At 69.6% G+C, this 10,332-nt stretch overlaps 2 protein-coding genes across 2 annotated transcripts in view; one reads left to right on the top strand and one right to left on the bottom strand.

The window, feature by feature from the left end:
- The window catches only part of CHLNCDRAFT_143816 (expressed protein), a gene marked incomplete at both ends in the record, with an annotated part of 2,971 nt that extends 2,457 nt beyond the window's left edge, over positions 1–514 (top strand). Inside the window, 2 exons of the mRNA XM_005849302.1 lie at positions 45–197; positions 365–514. Of these exons, the coding sequence (XP_005849364.1) occupies positions 45–197; positions 365–514 (303 nt within the window). The remainder of the gene's footprint in view (positions 1–44; positions 198–364) is intronic.
- Positions 515–1,732: 1,218 nt separating this feature from the next.
- Positions 1,733–10,332, bottom strand: part of CHLNCDRAFT_57419 (hypothetical protein) — a gene marked incomplete at its 3' end in the record, with an annotated part of 9,679 nt that continues 1,079 nt past the window's right edge. Inside the window, exons 3-16 of the mRNA XM_005849104.1 lie at positions 9,548–10,318; positions 9,081–9,360; positions 8,493–8,901; positions 5,957–8,377; positions 4,836–5,807; positions 4,348–4,709; positions 4,063–4,189; positions 3,855–3,940; positions 3,604–3,686; positions 3,386–3,460; positions 3,124–3,217; positions 2,440–2,962; positions 2,134–2,289; positions 1,733–2,051 (exon numbers count right to left, since the gene is read on the bottom strand). Coding sequence (XP_005849166.1) covers positions 1,733–2,051; positions 2,134–2,289; positions 2,440–2,962; positions 3,124–3,217; positions 3,386–3,460; positions 3,604–3,686; positions 3,855–3,940; positions 4,063–4,189; positions 4,348–4,709; positions 4,836–5,807; positions 5,957–8,377; positions 8,493–8,901; positions 9,081–9,360; positions 9,548–10,318 — 6,678 coding nt within the window. The remainder of the gene's footprint in view (positions 2,052–2,133; positions 2,290–2,439; positions 2,963–3,123; positions 3,218–3,385; positions 3,461–3,603; positions 3,687–3,854; positions 3,941–4,062; positions 4,190–4,347; positions 4,710–4,835; positions 5,808–5,956; positions 8,378–8,492; positions 8,902–9,080; positions 9,361–9,547; positions 10,319–10,332) is intronic.

Below are 10,332 nucleotides of genomic sequence, written 5' to 3'. Positions count from 1 at the left end.
GAGGCCTGCCCACCCACCGCCCCCTCCCCGCCCTCCCCGTGCAGGTGCGGTCTGGCAGCATGGGCGGCCTGGCTGGCTACGCCAACAACGGGCGCCTCAACTCGTGGTCGGGGTCCCCCGAGCGGCAGTACGGGCAGTACAACCCCTACGGCATCTCCCGCCAGACCTCCGCCACCTCCATGGGATCCGCGCTGCAGGTGGGTGCTGGCTGGGAGGGGAAGGGCTCGGAGGCGCGAGGGAGGGGCTGGGGGAAGGCGCAGCCAGGCCTGCTGGCAGCGGCGCTGCATGGCACGGCTGCCTGCCCACGCCCTGCCGCCACTCACCCGCGCTGGGCACTGTGCGCCCCACCCCTGGCCGCCTGCAGAGCGCGCGCGGGCCCAGCTACACGCGCACCCCCTCGCTGCCCGGCCAGCCGCGGGCTCCGTTCCAGGGGCCCATGGCGCCGCCGCCGGGGGCCTATGAGGAGGAGCTGCAGACGGCGCGCTCCACCCGCAGCCAGAATGGCGGGCAGTGAGGCGCTGGCGGACCTGACGCGGGCGGATAGGCGCGCGTCAGCCCCGCAGTCAGCCCCGCCCGTTACGCCCCCGCCAGCCTTCAGCAGCTGGGCGATGCAGCGACTGAGAAACCGCATAAACCTGTTAGCTTGCCACCTGTACAGCCCGCACCCGCCTTTTCGCCTTCCAGCAGCAGCAGCTTCCCCACCCTTCCTGCCTCCCTTCCGGCGGGGCGCTCTAGGCGATGCGCTGCCCCATTCGGCATTTGCGCTCCCCCACCCAGGCCTCATTTCGGGCCGCCCCTCAGCAGCTGCAGAACCCTTCAGTAGATAGATACCATCAGCCGCCCCTTTAGGTCGGGCTTCGCACACCACACGCCCCTTGTTTTGCGCTCGCTCTTCTACGCTGCCCCCCTTCCCTCCTATACGTGGCGGCACCTTGCTCGCCCCCCTCCCGCCATCTCTTCATGCTGGTATACATACTGGTATTGTATTGTGGTCTCTGGGCTGAAACCGCGCCCCGGAGCTGCCTGAGCTGAGCTGGCACCCCGGCGCTGCCTCGGGATGCCTCAGCCACCTGCCCCTCTCTGTTTCCTTTACACGCCACCTGCCTCATTGGGCAGGCAGCCACCTGGCAAGCTGAGGCGGAAAGAACCGGCGATCTGAATCTGTAATGCAACGACATTCATAACATGCAACACAGGCAACAAACGCCAGGCTGTCTGCTGCCGGACCAATCAGCCCTGTCACAGCACCTTGTGCAGCAGCATGTCGCCAAAAACCCCTGACGTCCATGAACTCCTGTTTGTTGGGGAGGCTGAACATCCCTGGCTTGGCGCGGCGGATTGCCTCCAGCAGCCCCTCCACGCACAGCAGCAGACTGTCCTGGCTCAGCTGCTTCCAGCTGCTGGGGGCCAGCAAAACATCCTTCACGAAACTAATGTCCCCTGGGGCGTCCCCCAACAGGGTGGATGTAACTTTAAACAGCAGCGAGCGGATGTAGCGATGCCTGCGCTGAGCAACACCAACAGCCTCTTGGGTTTTGCACTCACACCAGCAGCCTCACACAGCGCCCTAAGGTGGTCTGCATGCCACACACACCTCAGCTTCTGTGATGTCTCGTCACGCCCCAGACCCTCGGCAGCAAGCAGCATGCACATCCAATCCCTGGCAGGAGAAGAGGTGGTGTTCCGCAGCGAGCAGTTCAAGAGCTCCTGCACAACAACCACGGAACACACGTCACAGCATTAACAGGCACATTGGCTCATCGCAGTTGCGTATATCTGGAGTTAAAAATCCGCCCACCTTGACAACCGTGGACGAGTCCAGCTTGGCAGCCAGCCGCAGCAGCGCCTGCATGGCCTTGAGACCTTGCGGCCGATCCACCCTGTCCAGCCCAGCCTCGACCTCAGCCGAACCAGACTGGTAGATGATGCGCAGGAACAGGCGGGAGGCCTCCACAGCGACAGCCGGGTCGGTGTCGGGCGGCAGCGAGAACGCGACGCTGGGCGCCTCGGGGGTCAAGCCGCCTGTGCTGCAGGTGGCCTTGCACAGCACCCTGCATGCATCAATGGATTTACAGCATTACATGTTGTGGCAGCGAAGGGGCACTGGGGGCAGACCGAGGGCAACCTTGGCACCTGCTGTTCGTGGCCAGCACCGCTGTGTGTAGGGGCAGCCTGCGGCTGCCAAGCACCAGCGAGACGTCTGCTAGCTGGGCCAGAGCCTTGGACTGGCTGGGCAGGTGCGCCAGGTCCTCCTCCAGGTCCTCTGGGGCCTTGCGTTTGGTGCCCATCCTGCCACAAGCAAATGCCAAGGGGGCTGCGCAGCGCAAAGCTGGTTTTTTCCTTTGGCGGCCGCTGACGTGGCGGCCCCGTCAGCGCCATCCAAAGAAATGTGTGCTTCCTTTACATTGCTTTGATGTCGCTCAAAAGATTCATGCGGACAGCCCAGCCGCCTGCTGCAGCGCCTCCACGGCGGTCGCCAGCGCCGCCAAGCTGCCGCTCCCGTTTTGCAGGTGCCTGGCCTGTGCGTGGCTGCCAGCCCCTAGCTGCCGCACCTCCAGCAGGAGCGGCAGCAGCTGGCGGCACACGGACGCTGCTGCTGGCACGGCGCCGGGCCCGCCGACAGCCGCCAGCGCTGCCGCGGCAAGCTGGTGCGCAGCCGCCACCATCTGGCGAGCGGCCGCGGCGCCGCCGCTGCCCCGCATCACCGTCCGCAGCTGCAGCAGGCGGCGCAGCGCCTGCAGCGGCGCCGCCAGCGCCTCGTCGCCTACCGCTGCCAGGCTGCCACCTCCGGCCCGCCGCTGCTGATCGTCAGGGGACAGCAGGCACTGCAGCGCAGAGCCTGCTGCAGCGGCCAGCCAGGGGATGAGGCCAGACTCTTGTGCCAGCTGGCGGGCGGCCCGGGGGATGAAGGTGGCTGTGCACACCAGGCGCAGCGCCAGGGTTGACGCCGCAGGGTCGGCCACTGCAGGAAATTGGCACGGCAGAGGTGCGGCTTCAGCGACATGGTCATGCCGACAGATGGCCTGCCATCGCCAGGCAGCCCGCCCAGCCAACATCAGCTGCTGCGCCCTGCCATAGGCAGGCAGCCCACCACCAACAAGCACGACGCATGCATGCGCTCACCGCAGGAGTCGTGCAGGCTCATGGCCAGCTCGAATGCGTGCTGGCGGCGGTACAGCCCGGCATCGTCAGCGGTACGCAGCCCCGCCACCAGCAGCTGCAGGGCAAGGGGCGGGAGGGGGTGGCAGCGCATGAGCCTGGGCGGGGAAGCCGTGTGCATAAGCTGCCATGCACAAGCGCACGTCGCAGCCCGGTTCCTGGGAGCATGCATGCTGGAGAGGAGGCACAGGCAACACACAGCCGCCTCTCCAGCCGGCCCACCCACCTGCAGCATCCAGCGCCGGTCCGCGGCGTGCTGCTGCCCGCCAGACAGCAGCAGCTGGCCCAGCATCGGCACATCCTGCAGCGGCGGCGGCAGCAGATGCATGCAGCACAGAAGTCAGCTGACAGTTGCGTTGAGGCTCCTGCAGTGATGCTTGTAGCTGCCTAGCCACGGCGTGCTACTGAGCTAACCCAAGGCTGCACCCCACCCCCCAGGCTCACCGTGATGCTCAGCAGCGCCCGGCGCGTGAGGTGCTTGTTGACAGCGGGGTACATGGCGGCACCGGGGTGCAGCGCCAGCAGGGCTGCGGCAGGCGGGCACGTTGGGAGGACAGGAGGCATGGGCGGCACAAGTGGCAGGAGAGATAGGGCCACAGGCAGAGAGGCAGCGCCGACACATGCTCGCGCTGAACATCCCAACACCAGGCAGCAGCCGCTTTCTGCCGCAGCTCAGGCGCAGGCGACTGCCGCACCTGCTTCCGCCAGGAACACAGCGTGCACAGCGGGGAGGCGCTGGAAGGGGCGGGTGACGGCGGCACGCAGCGCGCCCAGCAGCACACTGCAGCAGCAAAGCGGCGGCGCACACGGCAGAGGGGGCGACTTGGCAGGCTGGAATGGGATCCCAGCCACATACACACACATGCATGCACACACCAACACCACACGCGCGCACACACACACCTCAGCTGCTGCATCTCGCGGAAGTCGGGCGCCGCCGCTCCCGTCAGCTGCGCCTCAAACAGCGCCAGCGCCTGGTAGGATGCGGCGCGGCAGCCGGGGTCGGCGGCAGCCAGGCCCCGCAGGCACACTGCAGGCAAGCAAGGGTGTGAAGGACAGGCGGCACCGTCACAGCCTGTGGCATGCTCTGGACCGCGGTTGATCGAGCTGTGTGCCGGGTGCCTGCGCCGCAAGCAAAGCCACCCATCTGTAAACAACACTGGCACACAGCGCACTCCTCAGGCCCACCTGACAGCAATCCGGCCTCTGCAAAGGCACGCGGCGGCAGCAGCTGCTGCCGCAGGCAGGCGCAGCAGAAGGGGAGCAGGAAGCCGGGGTCGTAGGCTGCTGCGGCGGCGGGCAGCTGCTCCGGGGCGCCGCCGGCGTCGCTGCCAGTGCCGTCGCCGTCGCCGGAGCTGCCCGGTACTGCCAGGGAGCAGCCCTCTGGCCAGTGGCAGACGGTGAGGGCGGCTCGGGCGGGGTCCAGAGGTAGGCGCTGCTGCAGCAACTGGGCGCGCTCCCGCCGCCGCTGCTGCTGCTGCTGCTCGCCGGCGCCGGCGGCCGGCGCGGGCAGCTGCTGCAGGGCTGCCGCGGCGGGCCCCCAAGCGAAGCTGCGGCGGCAGGAACGGGAGGCGCAGCAGGCCGTTGGCAGAAGCTGGCCGCACGGCGGGAGAGGCAACCTGCCGGGCAGCAGCTCTGGCCATGCACGCAACATCAACCACAGGACGGCAGCTCACCCGGTGCTGCCGAGGGGCCCGTGCAGCAGCGCGGCAAGCGCCGCCATGTCGCCATCGCCATCGGCTGCCGCCGCCGCCGCTGCAGCCTCGGCCTCGCCGCCCTCCTGCCCGCCACGCCGCTCCCACTGGCGCCGGTTGATGGCGGCGGCCAGGCTCCAGGCGGCGGCATCGGCGGGGGAGCAGGAGGCGCCATAGCCCGCCATCAGCAGCGGCAGCAATGCAGCTTCCGCCCCCTCCACAAGCTCCTGCTCCTGCTGCCGCTGCTGCTGCGGTACCGTCCGGCTGCCAGCTGTACCGCCGCTGTACTGCTGGTGCAGATCCAGCAGAGTCTCCAGAAGCTCGCACAGCTCCTTCTTCACTTCTGCCGCTGCTGGGACCCCCTCCAGCGCTACGGCGTCGTCCGCAGCCGCCGCCAGCGGCAGCAGCGAGGCCAGCGGGCGCGGCAGCGCCAGAGCGGGCGGCGGCAGCGGCGGCGGGCATGCCGCGGTGGCGCGCATGGCGGGCAGGAAGCGGCTGTGGCCCAGCAGCCGCTGCAGCAGCTGCAGCGCCGCCGAGGCGGCCTCCGGGTTGCCCACCGCCCCCTGCCGCTGCTGCCGCTGCGGCCCGTCTCGCATCTCCACATCGCCCTCGCTGTCGCTCCCATCCTCGCTGCTGCTGTCGCTCTCCCCATCCGCCGCGCCGCCCTCCTCCTCATCATCCGGCAGCAGAGCCGCCAGGAAGCGGCGCAGCACGCGCAGCGCGGCCACGCCGGCCGCCTCCGCCCCCTGGGCCGCCTCGCTGCCGCTGCCTGCTGCCGCTGCCAGGCGGTGCCGAAGCACGGCTGTGCCCAGGGTGCCTGCCACGGCTGACGCCAGCTCGGCAAAGGCGGCGCAGCTGCGCTGGGCGGCGGGCAGGGCCGCCACCGCGTCTCCCACAGGCCCATCCAGCAGCTGCAGCAGGCGGCTCTCCAGGTCTGAGCTCCCAGCCGGCAGCCTGCGGTCAAAAGGGGAGAGGAGGCAAGCATGTCGACAGGCTGGAGCTGGGGCTGCTTGAAGATGAGCAGGAATGCACCAGCCATGCAAGCAATGTGGAATGCAGCACGCGAGCAGCGTTGCACCACCAGGCTGGAAGCGGGCGCTCACTTGAGGAGGGCAGCCAGTGTGGCTGCAAAGCAGCGCACGCAGGCAGACAGCTCCTGCACGCTTGCAGCGCCGCCGGCGGTGAGCAGCAGCGCCGCCGCCTCCGCCTTCTCAGCAGTGCCAGGGCCAGGGAGGGCGGCAGGGCTGCCAGGACCTGCCGCTGGCGTCACCGCCAAGCCCTGGGACGGCAGCAGCGCCTGCAGCAGCGCCTGCCGCTGCGGCGCGGCCGGCGGCCGCTGCTGCAGCACCAGGCGCAGGCAGGGCAGCGCGTGCTGCTCTAACACCAGCTTGGTCGCTGCTGCTGCTGCATCGCCATCCGCTGCCTCGCCTTTCCGCGTTTTCTTCTTCTTTTCCTTCTGCTGCCCGCCACCGCTGCTGCTGCCATCAGGAGCGAAGAATGCCAGGAGCTGCTCGCTGAGGGCAGCCAGCAGCGCAGTCTCAGCTGGACCGGCTGGCGCACAGCCACCATCCTCCCCCTGCTGCTGCTGCTGCTGCTGCTGCAAGCACACTGCCACTGCAGGCAGGGCCAGCGCCAGCGCAGCTGTGCTTCCGCCACTCAGCAGGCCAGGCAGCACCTCTGCTGCTGCCAGCTGGCGGCAATCGCTGCTGACCTGGACCAACTGGGCGGCCAGCTGGCTGCAGGCCTCCAGGTTGCCGCTGCCGCCAGCTGCCGCCTGCCCCAAGCAGGTCCGTAGCAGCTGTGCCTGCCCGCTGCCACCCAGCGCTGCCAGGGCTGCTGCTTGCTGGCTCCGGGATTTTAGCAACTGCAGCAGGCAGCTCATTGCTGCGCCCACGACGTCGCTGCCGGCAGTGCTTGCTGCAGGGGCGCATGCCAAGTGCAGCAGGGTGCCGCATGCCGCCTCCAGCTGGCCCTGCTGCTGGTCCCAGCTGCCAGACGACAGCTGATGCTGCAGCACGGCAGCGGCTGCTGCGCCAAGCCAAGGCGGCTGTGCTGCCTGTCCATCTCCTGGCTCCTGGCTGGCGCTCTTCTTCTTCTTCTTCTTGCTGCTGCTTCCAATGGGCTGGCTCTGCTCTGCCGGCGAAAGCTCAGCTAGCAGCGTGCTTGCAGCGTCATCTAGTGCAGTCGCCGGCATGCCGGGCAGCAGAAGCAGGAGGCGCTGGATCGCCGCTGGTGGGCTGCTGCTGCTGTCATCGGTTTGATCAGCAGCCTGCCTGGAATCATGCAACTGATGAGAGAATGCTGACGCTACATGCTCCAACAGCGGGAGGCACACGGCTGTACTGCTGGCACTGCTGCCGCCGGCTGCTGGCTGGATGTGCCGCAGCAGCTGCACAACAGTAGATGCCAGCGCTTGCTGCACCTTGATGTCAGTGTCACCGCCGCCGCCAAGCGCCCGGGCCACTAGGCTACTCTCGGCCAGCAGCTGCAGGCAGCGCCGCTGCTCCCGCCGCTGCTCCTGCCGGCCGCCGCCGCCCGCCAGCACGGCTGCCTGCAGCACCTGCAGCAGCCCTAGCTGAGCAGCGCCACACCTGCTTCCCCCAGCCTCCAGCAAGTGCAGACACTGCCGCATCACCGCACTGCAGGTGCCTGCGCCGCTGCCGCTGCCGCTGCTGCCAGCCAGGTGCTGCTGAATACCCGCCAGCAGCTCTGCGCTGCCGCCAGAACTGGCCGCCAGCTGGCTGATCAGCTGGCAGCAGGCGCCCACTGCTGCTGCGCCAGCCTCGGCTGCTGCCACTGCCTCGGCATCGCCTGCCATGCTTCCATTGGCCTGCACCATGGCTGAAGCTGGGGCCGAGACAGGCGCCGCCCCCTGCCCCCCGCCCGCCGCATCTGCCGCGTGCTTGCTCTGCTTCCTCTTCTTCTGAGCCTGCTCACCGCCTGCCAGCTGGCCACCCTCCTGCTGCTGCTCAAGCACCGCCAGCAGAGCCAGCAGGGGGCGCCCCTCTGGTGGCAGCAGCAGCAGAGGCACGGTTGCTCCATTACCATATGCCGCCGCCCCGCCGTCTGCGCCGCCCGCCTGCTTCCGCTTCTTGTCTTTCTTGCTCTGCTTGTCAGCGGAGCCATCAGCCGCCTGCTGCTGCGGCCCCTGCTGCCGCCGGGCCGCCTCCTGCCGCACCACCCCCAGCAGCACCGCCGACAGGCCCGCTGCCGCGCCGGCGCCCAGCTGCTGCTGCGCCAGCTGGCAAAGCACGGATGCCACGTAGGCAGCCATTGCTGCCTTGTCCCCTGCCGCAATCTTGAGAGAGGGGAGCACTCGCAGCAGCTGGCGCAGGGCGCAGGGCGCCAGCAGGCTGGACTGCGGCTGCTGCAGCTGCTGGTGCACACCTGCGTCGGCCCCTGCTGCTGCAGCTGCGGCGCCCAGCAGCTGCTGCTGCTGCTCGTACAGCTCGTGAGGGCGGCGCAGCAGCAGCTGTACCGCCTCAGACAGGAAGCCAGCCAGTGCCTCGCTGCTGCTGCCGCCCCTGCAGGCAGGGCACGCAGTTGTTTGGCCTGTGGCAAGGCAGCAGCAGCAGGAGCAGTGGCAGCCGGCGGGAGCAGGTGTGGCTGCCAGCATGCTGTGCGTGCCATGCCCCTCACCTGGGCAGAACATCCAACCATAGCACCGCTTCCTCCACATTGCTGCTGAAGGCACCTGTAGCCAGCAGCCGACGCAGCAGCCAGCTGCGCGCCGCTGCCCGCACCGCCGGCGCCACGCCCGGCCCCACCAGCAGCCGCAGAGGCGGCAGCAGCGCCGCCGCCGCCGCAGCCACGGTCGCAGCCTGCACGGCATGCTCTGCATCGCTGCCGGCGGTTGCGGAGGCAGCGACGGCATCCGCCGCGGCTGTCAGCAGCTCCAGCAGGAGCAGCTGGTGCTGGGGGCGCAGCGGCAGCGGCTGCTGCGGCATCAGCCTCTCGGCATCCACGTGCGCATCTGCCAGCCCCGAGGGCAGCAGGCGCTGCCACAGCAGCAGCACGCGCAGCACGGCAGTCAGCTGCAGCTCGTTGGCTGCGGCAGGGGCAGGGGAGATGGGATGCGACGCTCAGGACTGAATGGATACAAATTGGCAGGGACTGCTCTGTAGCACATGCATCTGCTTCACTTCAGTCGGCCCTGCTCGGCCCTGCACTGGCCGCCGCCACTGCTTGCCACCAGCCCAGCCCAGCCCAGCCCAGCCATCAGCTCACCCCGTTCCCATCCTTCCTTCTCCGCCGCCGCCAGCAGCGCCAGCAGCAGGGTGGGGTCAGGCAGGTGCTGCCGCGCCGCCTGCTGCAGCCAGCCGCGCAGCGCCAGCCAGCCCTGCCGCCGCCGCTGCGCCCCAGGCAGCTGCTGTGGGGCCGCGCTCTCGGAGCCAAGGCAGCCGGTGGTCTCCGCAGCCGCCGCAGCCGCTGCTGCAGAGCAGTCCTGTAGCACCGCTTCCAGCGCGGACAGGGAGCCGGCGAGGAGGGCCAGTGTGCCGTGCCGCACCTGCGCCGCAGCACGCCACAGCATCGGCCATTCCTTCTCCAAATGCGGGATGCCGCTCTTGGCGCCGGATAAACACAGTTCATCGGAGATGAGCCGAGTGGCAGTGCACAAGCACAAGCCCATTGAACGAGTCGCAATCAGCCTGCCAGCCAGCTGGCTCGCCTCACCCACCCACCAGCCCACTCACCAGAGCATTGGTGTGCTGCAGGCCGCGGCTGAGCGCCGCCTTGTGCAGGCAGGGCGGGAAGCAGCAGCGCAGCAGGCAGTGCACGCGGCGGCCGCCGGGGGCCGGCGCGCCGGCGCCGGCGCCGGCCAGAAGCGACAGCCCAGGCGGCGCCGACGCCGGCAGCAGCTGCAGCAGGCGCGCGGCCACGGCCGTGTGTGCAAACCAGCGGCCGGCGGCCGCGCTGCCGCTCGCTGCGCCCGCTGCGCCTGGATCCAGGCTGTAAGGCAGGGCCAGCAGCAGCGCCGCCGCCAGCTCCGCGTCTGCTGCGGCTGCCGCCAGCAGGAGCTGCAGGTGGGCTGGGGAGTCGGCGGGGCGCAGGCGCAGCAGCAGGCGCAGCAGGCGGCGCTGCCCCGGCTGCAGCTGGCGGCTGCTGGCGTCGCCAAGCACGAAAGGCCCGCCCGCGGCCGCCGGCGCTGCAGCGGCAGCCAGCCCATGGGCTGGCTCGCAGGCGACCGCCGTCAACACCTGCAGGGCTGCCGCCGCCGCCTGGCGGCTCTGCTGGCGCTCGGCCGCGTCGCTGCTGCTTCCTGCCGCAGCTGCTGCGGCTGCAGCTGCGGCTGCCGCTTCCTCCCCCTCCTTGCCAGGCCCCTCGCCATCCTCACCCTCTGTAGGCGCGTCAGCCGAGACGGCTGCCAGCTGCTGCAGCGCCGCATCCGAAAACACGTCTGCCTGCACCGCCGCCGGCACGCCGGCCTTGGCAGCAAGCACCCGCCTCTGGAGCACTTGCAGCACCTGCAAGCAGGCAG

This window comes from Chlorella variabilis (genome assembly GCF_000147415.1).
Source record: "Chlorella variabilis unplaced genomic scaffold CHLNCscaffold_6, whole genome shotgun sequence".
Taxonomy (NCBI): Eukaryota; Viridiplantae; Chlorophyta; class Trebouxiophyceae; order Chlorellales; family Chlorellaceae; genus Chlorella; species Chlorella variabilis.
Note: the sequence above shows the minus strand (reverse complement) of the source record. Positions and strands in the feature narration are given on the sequence as shown.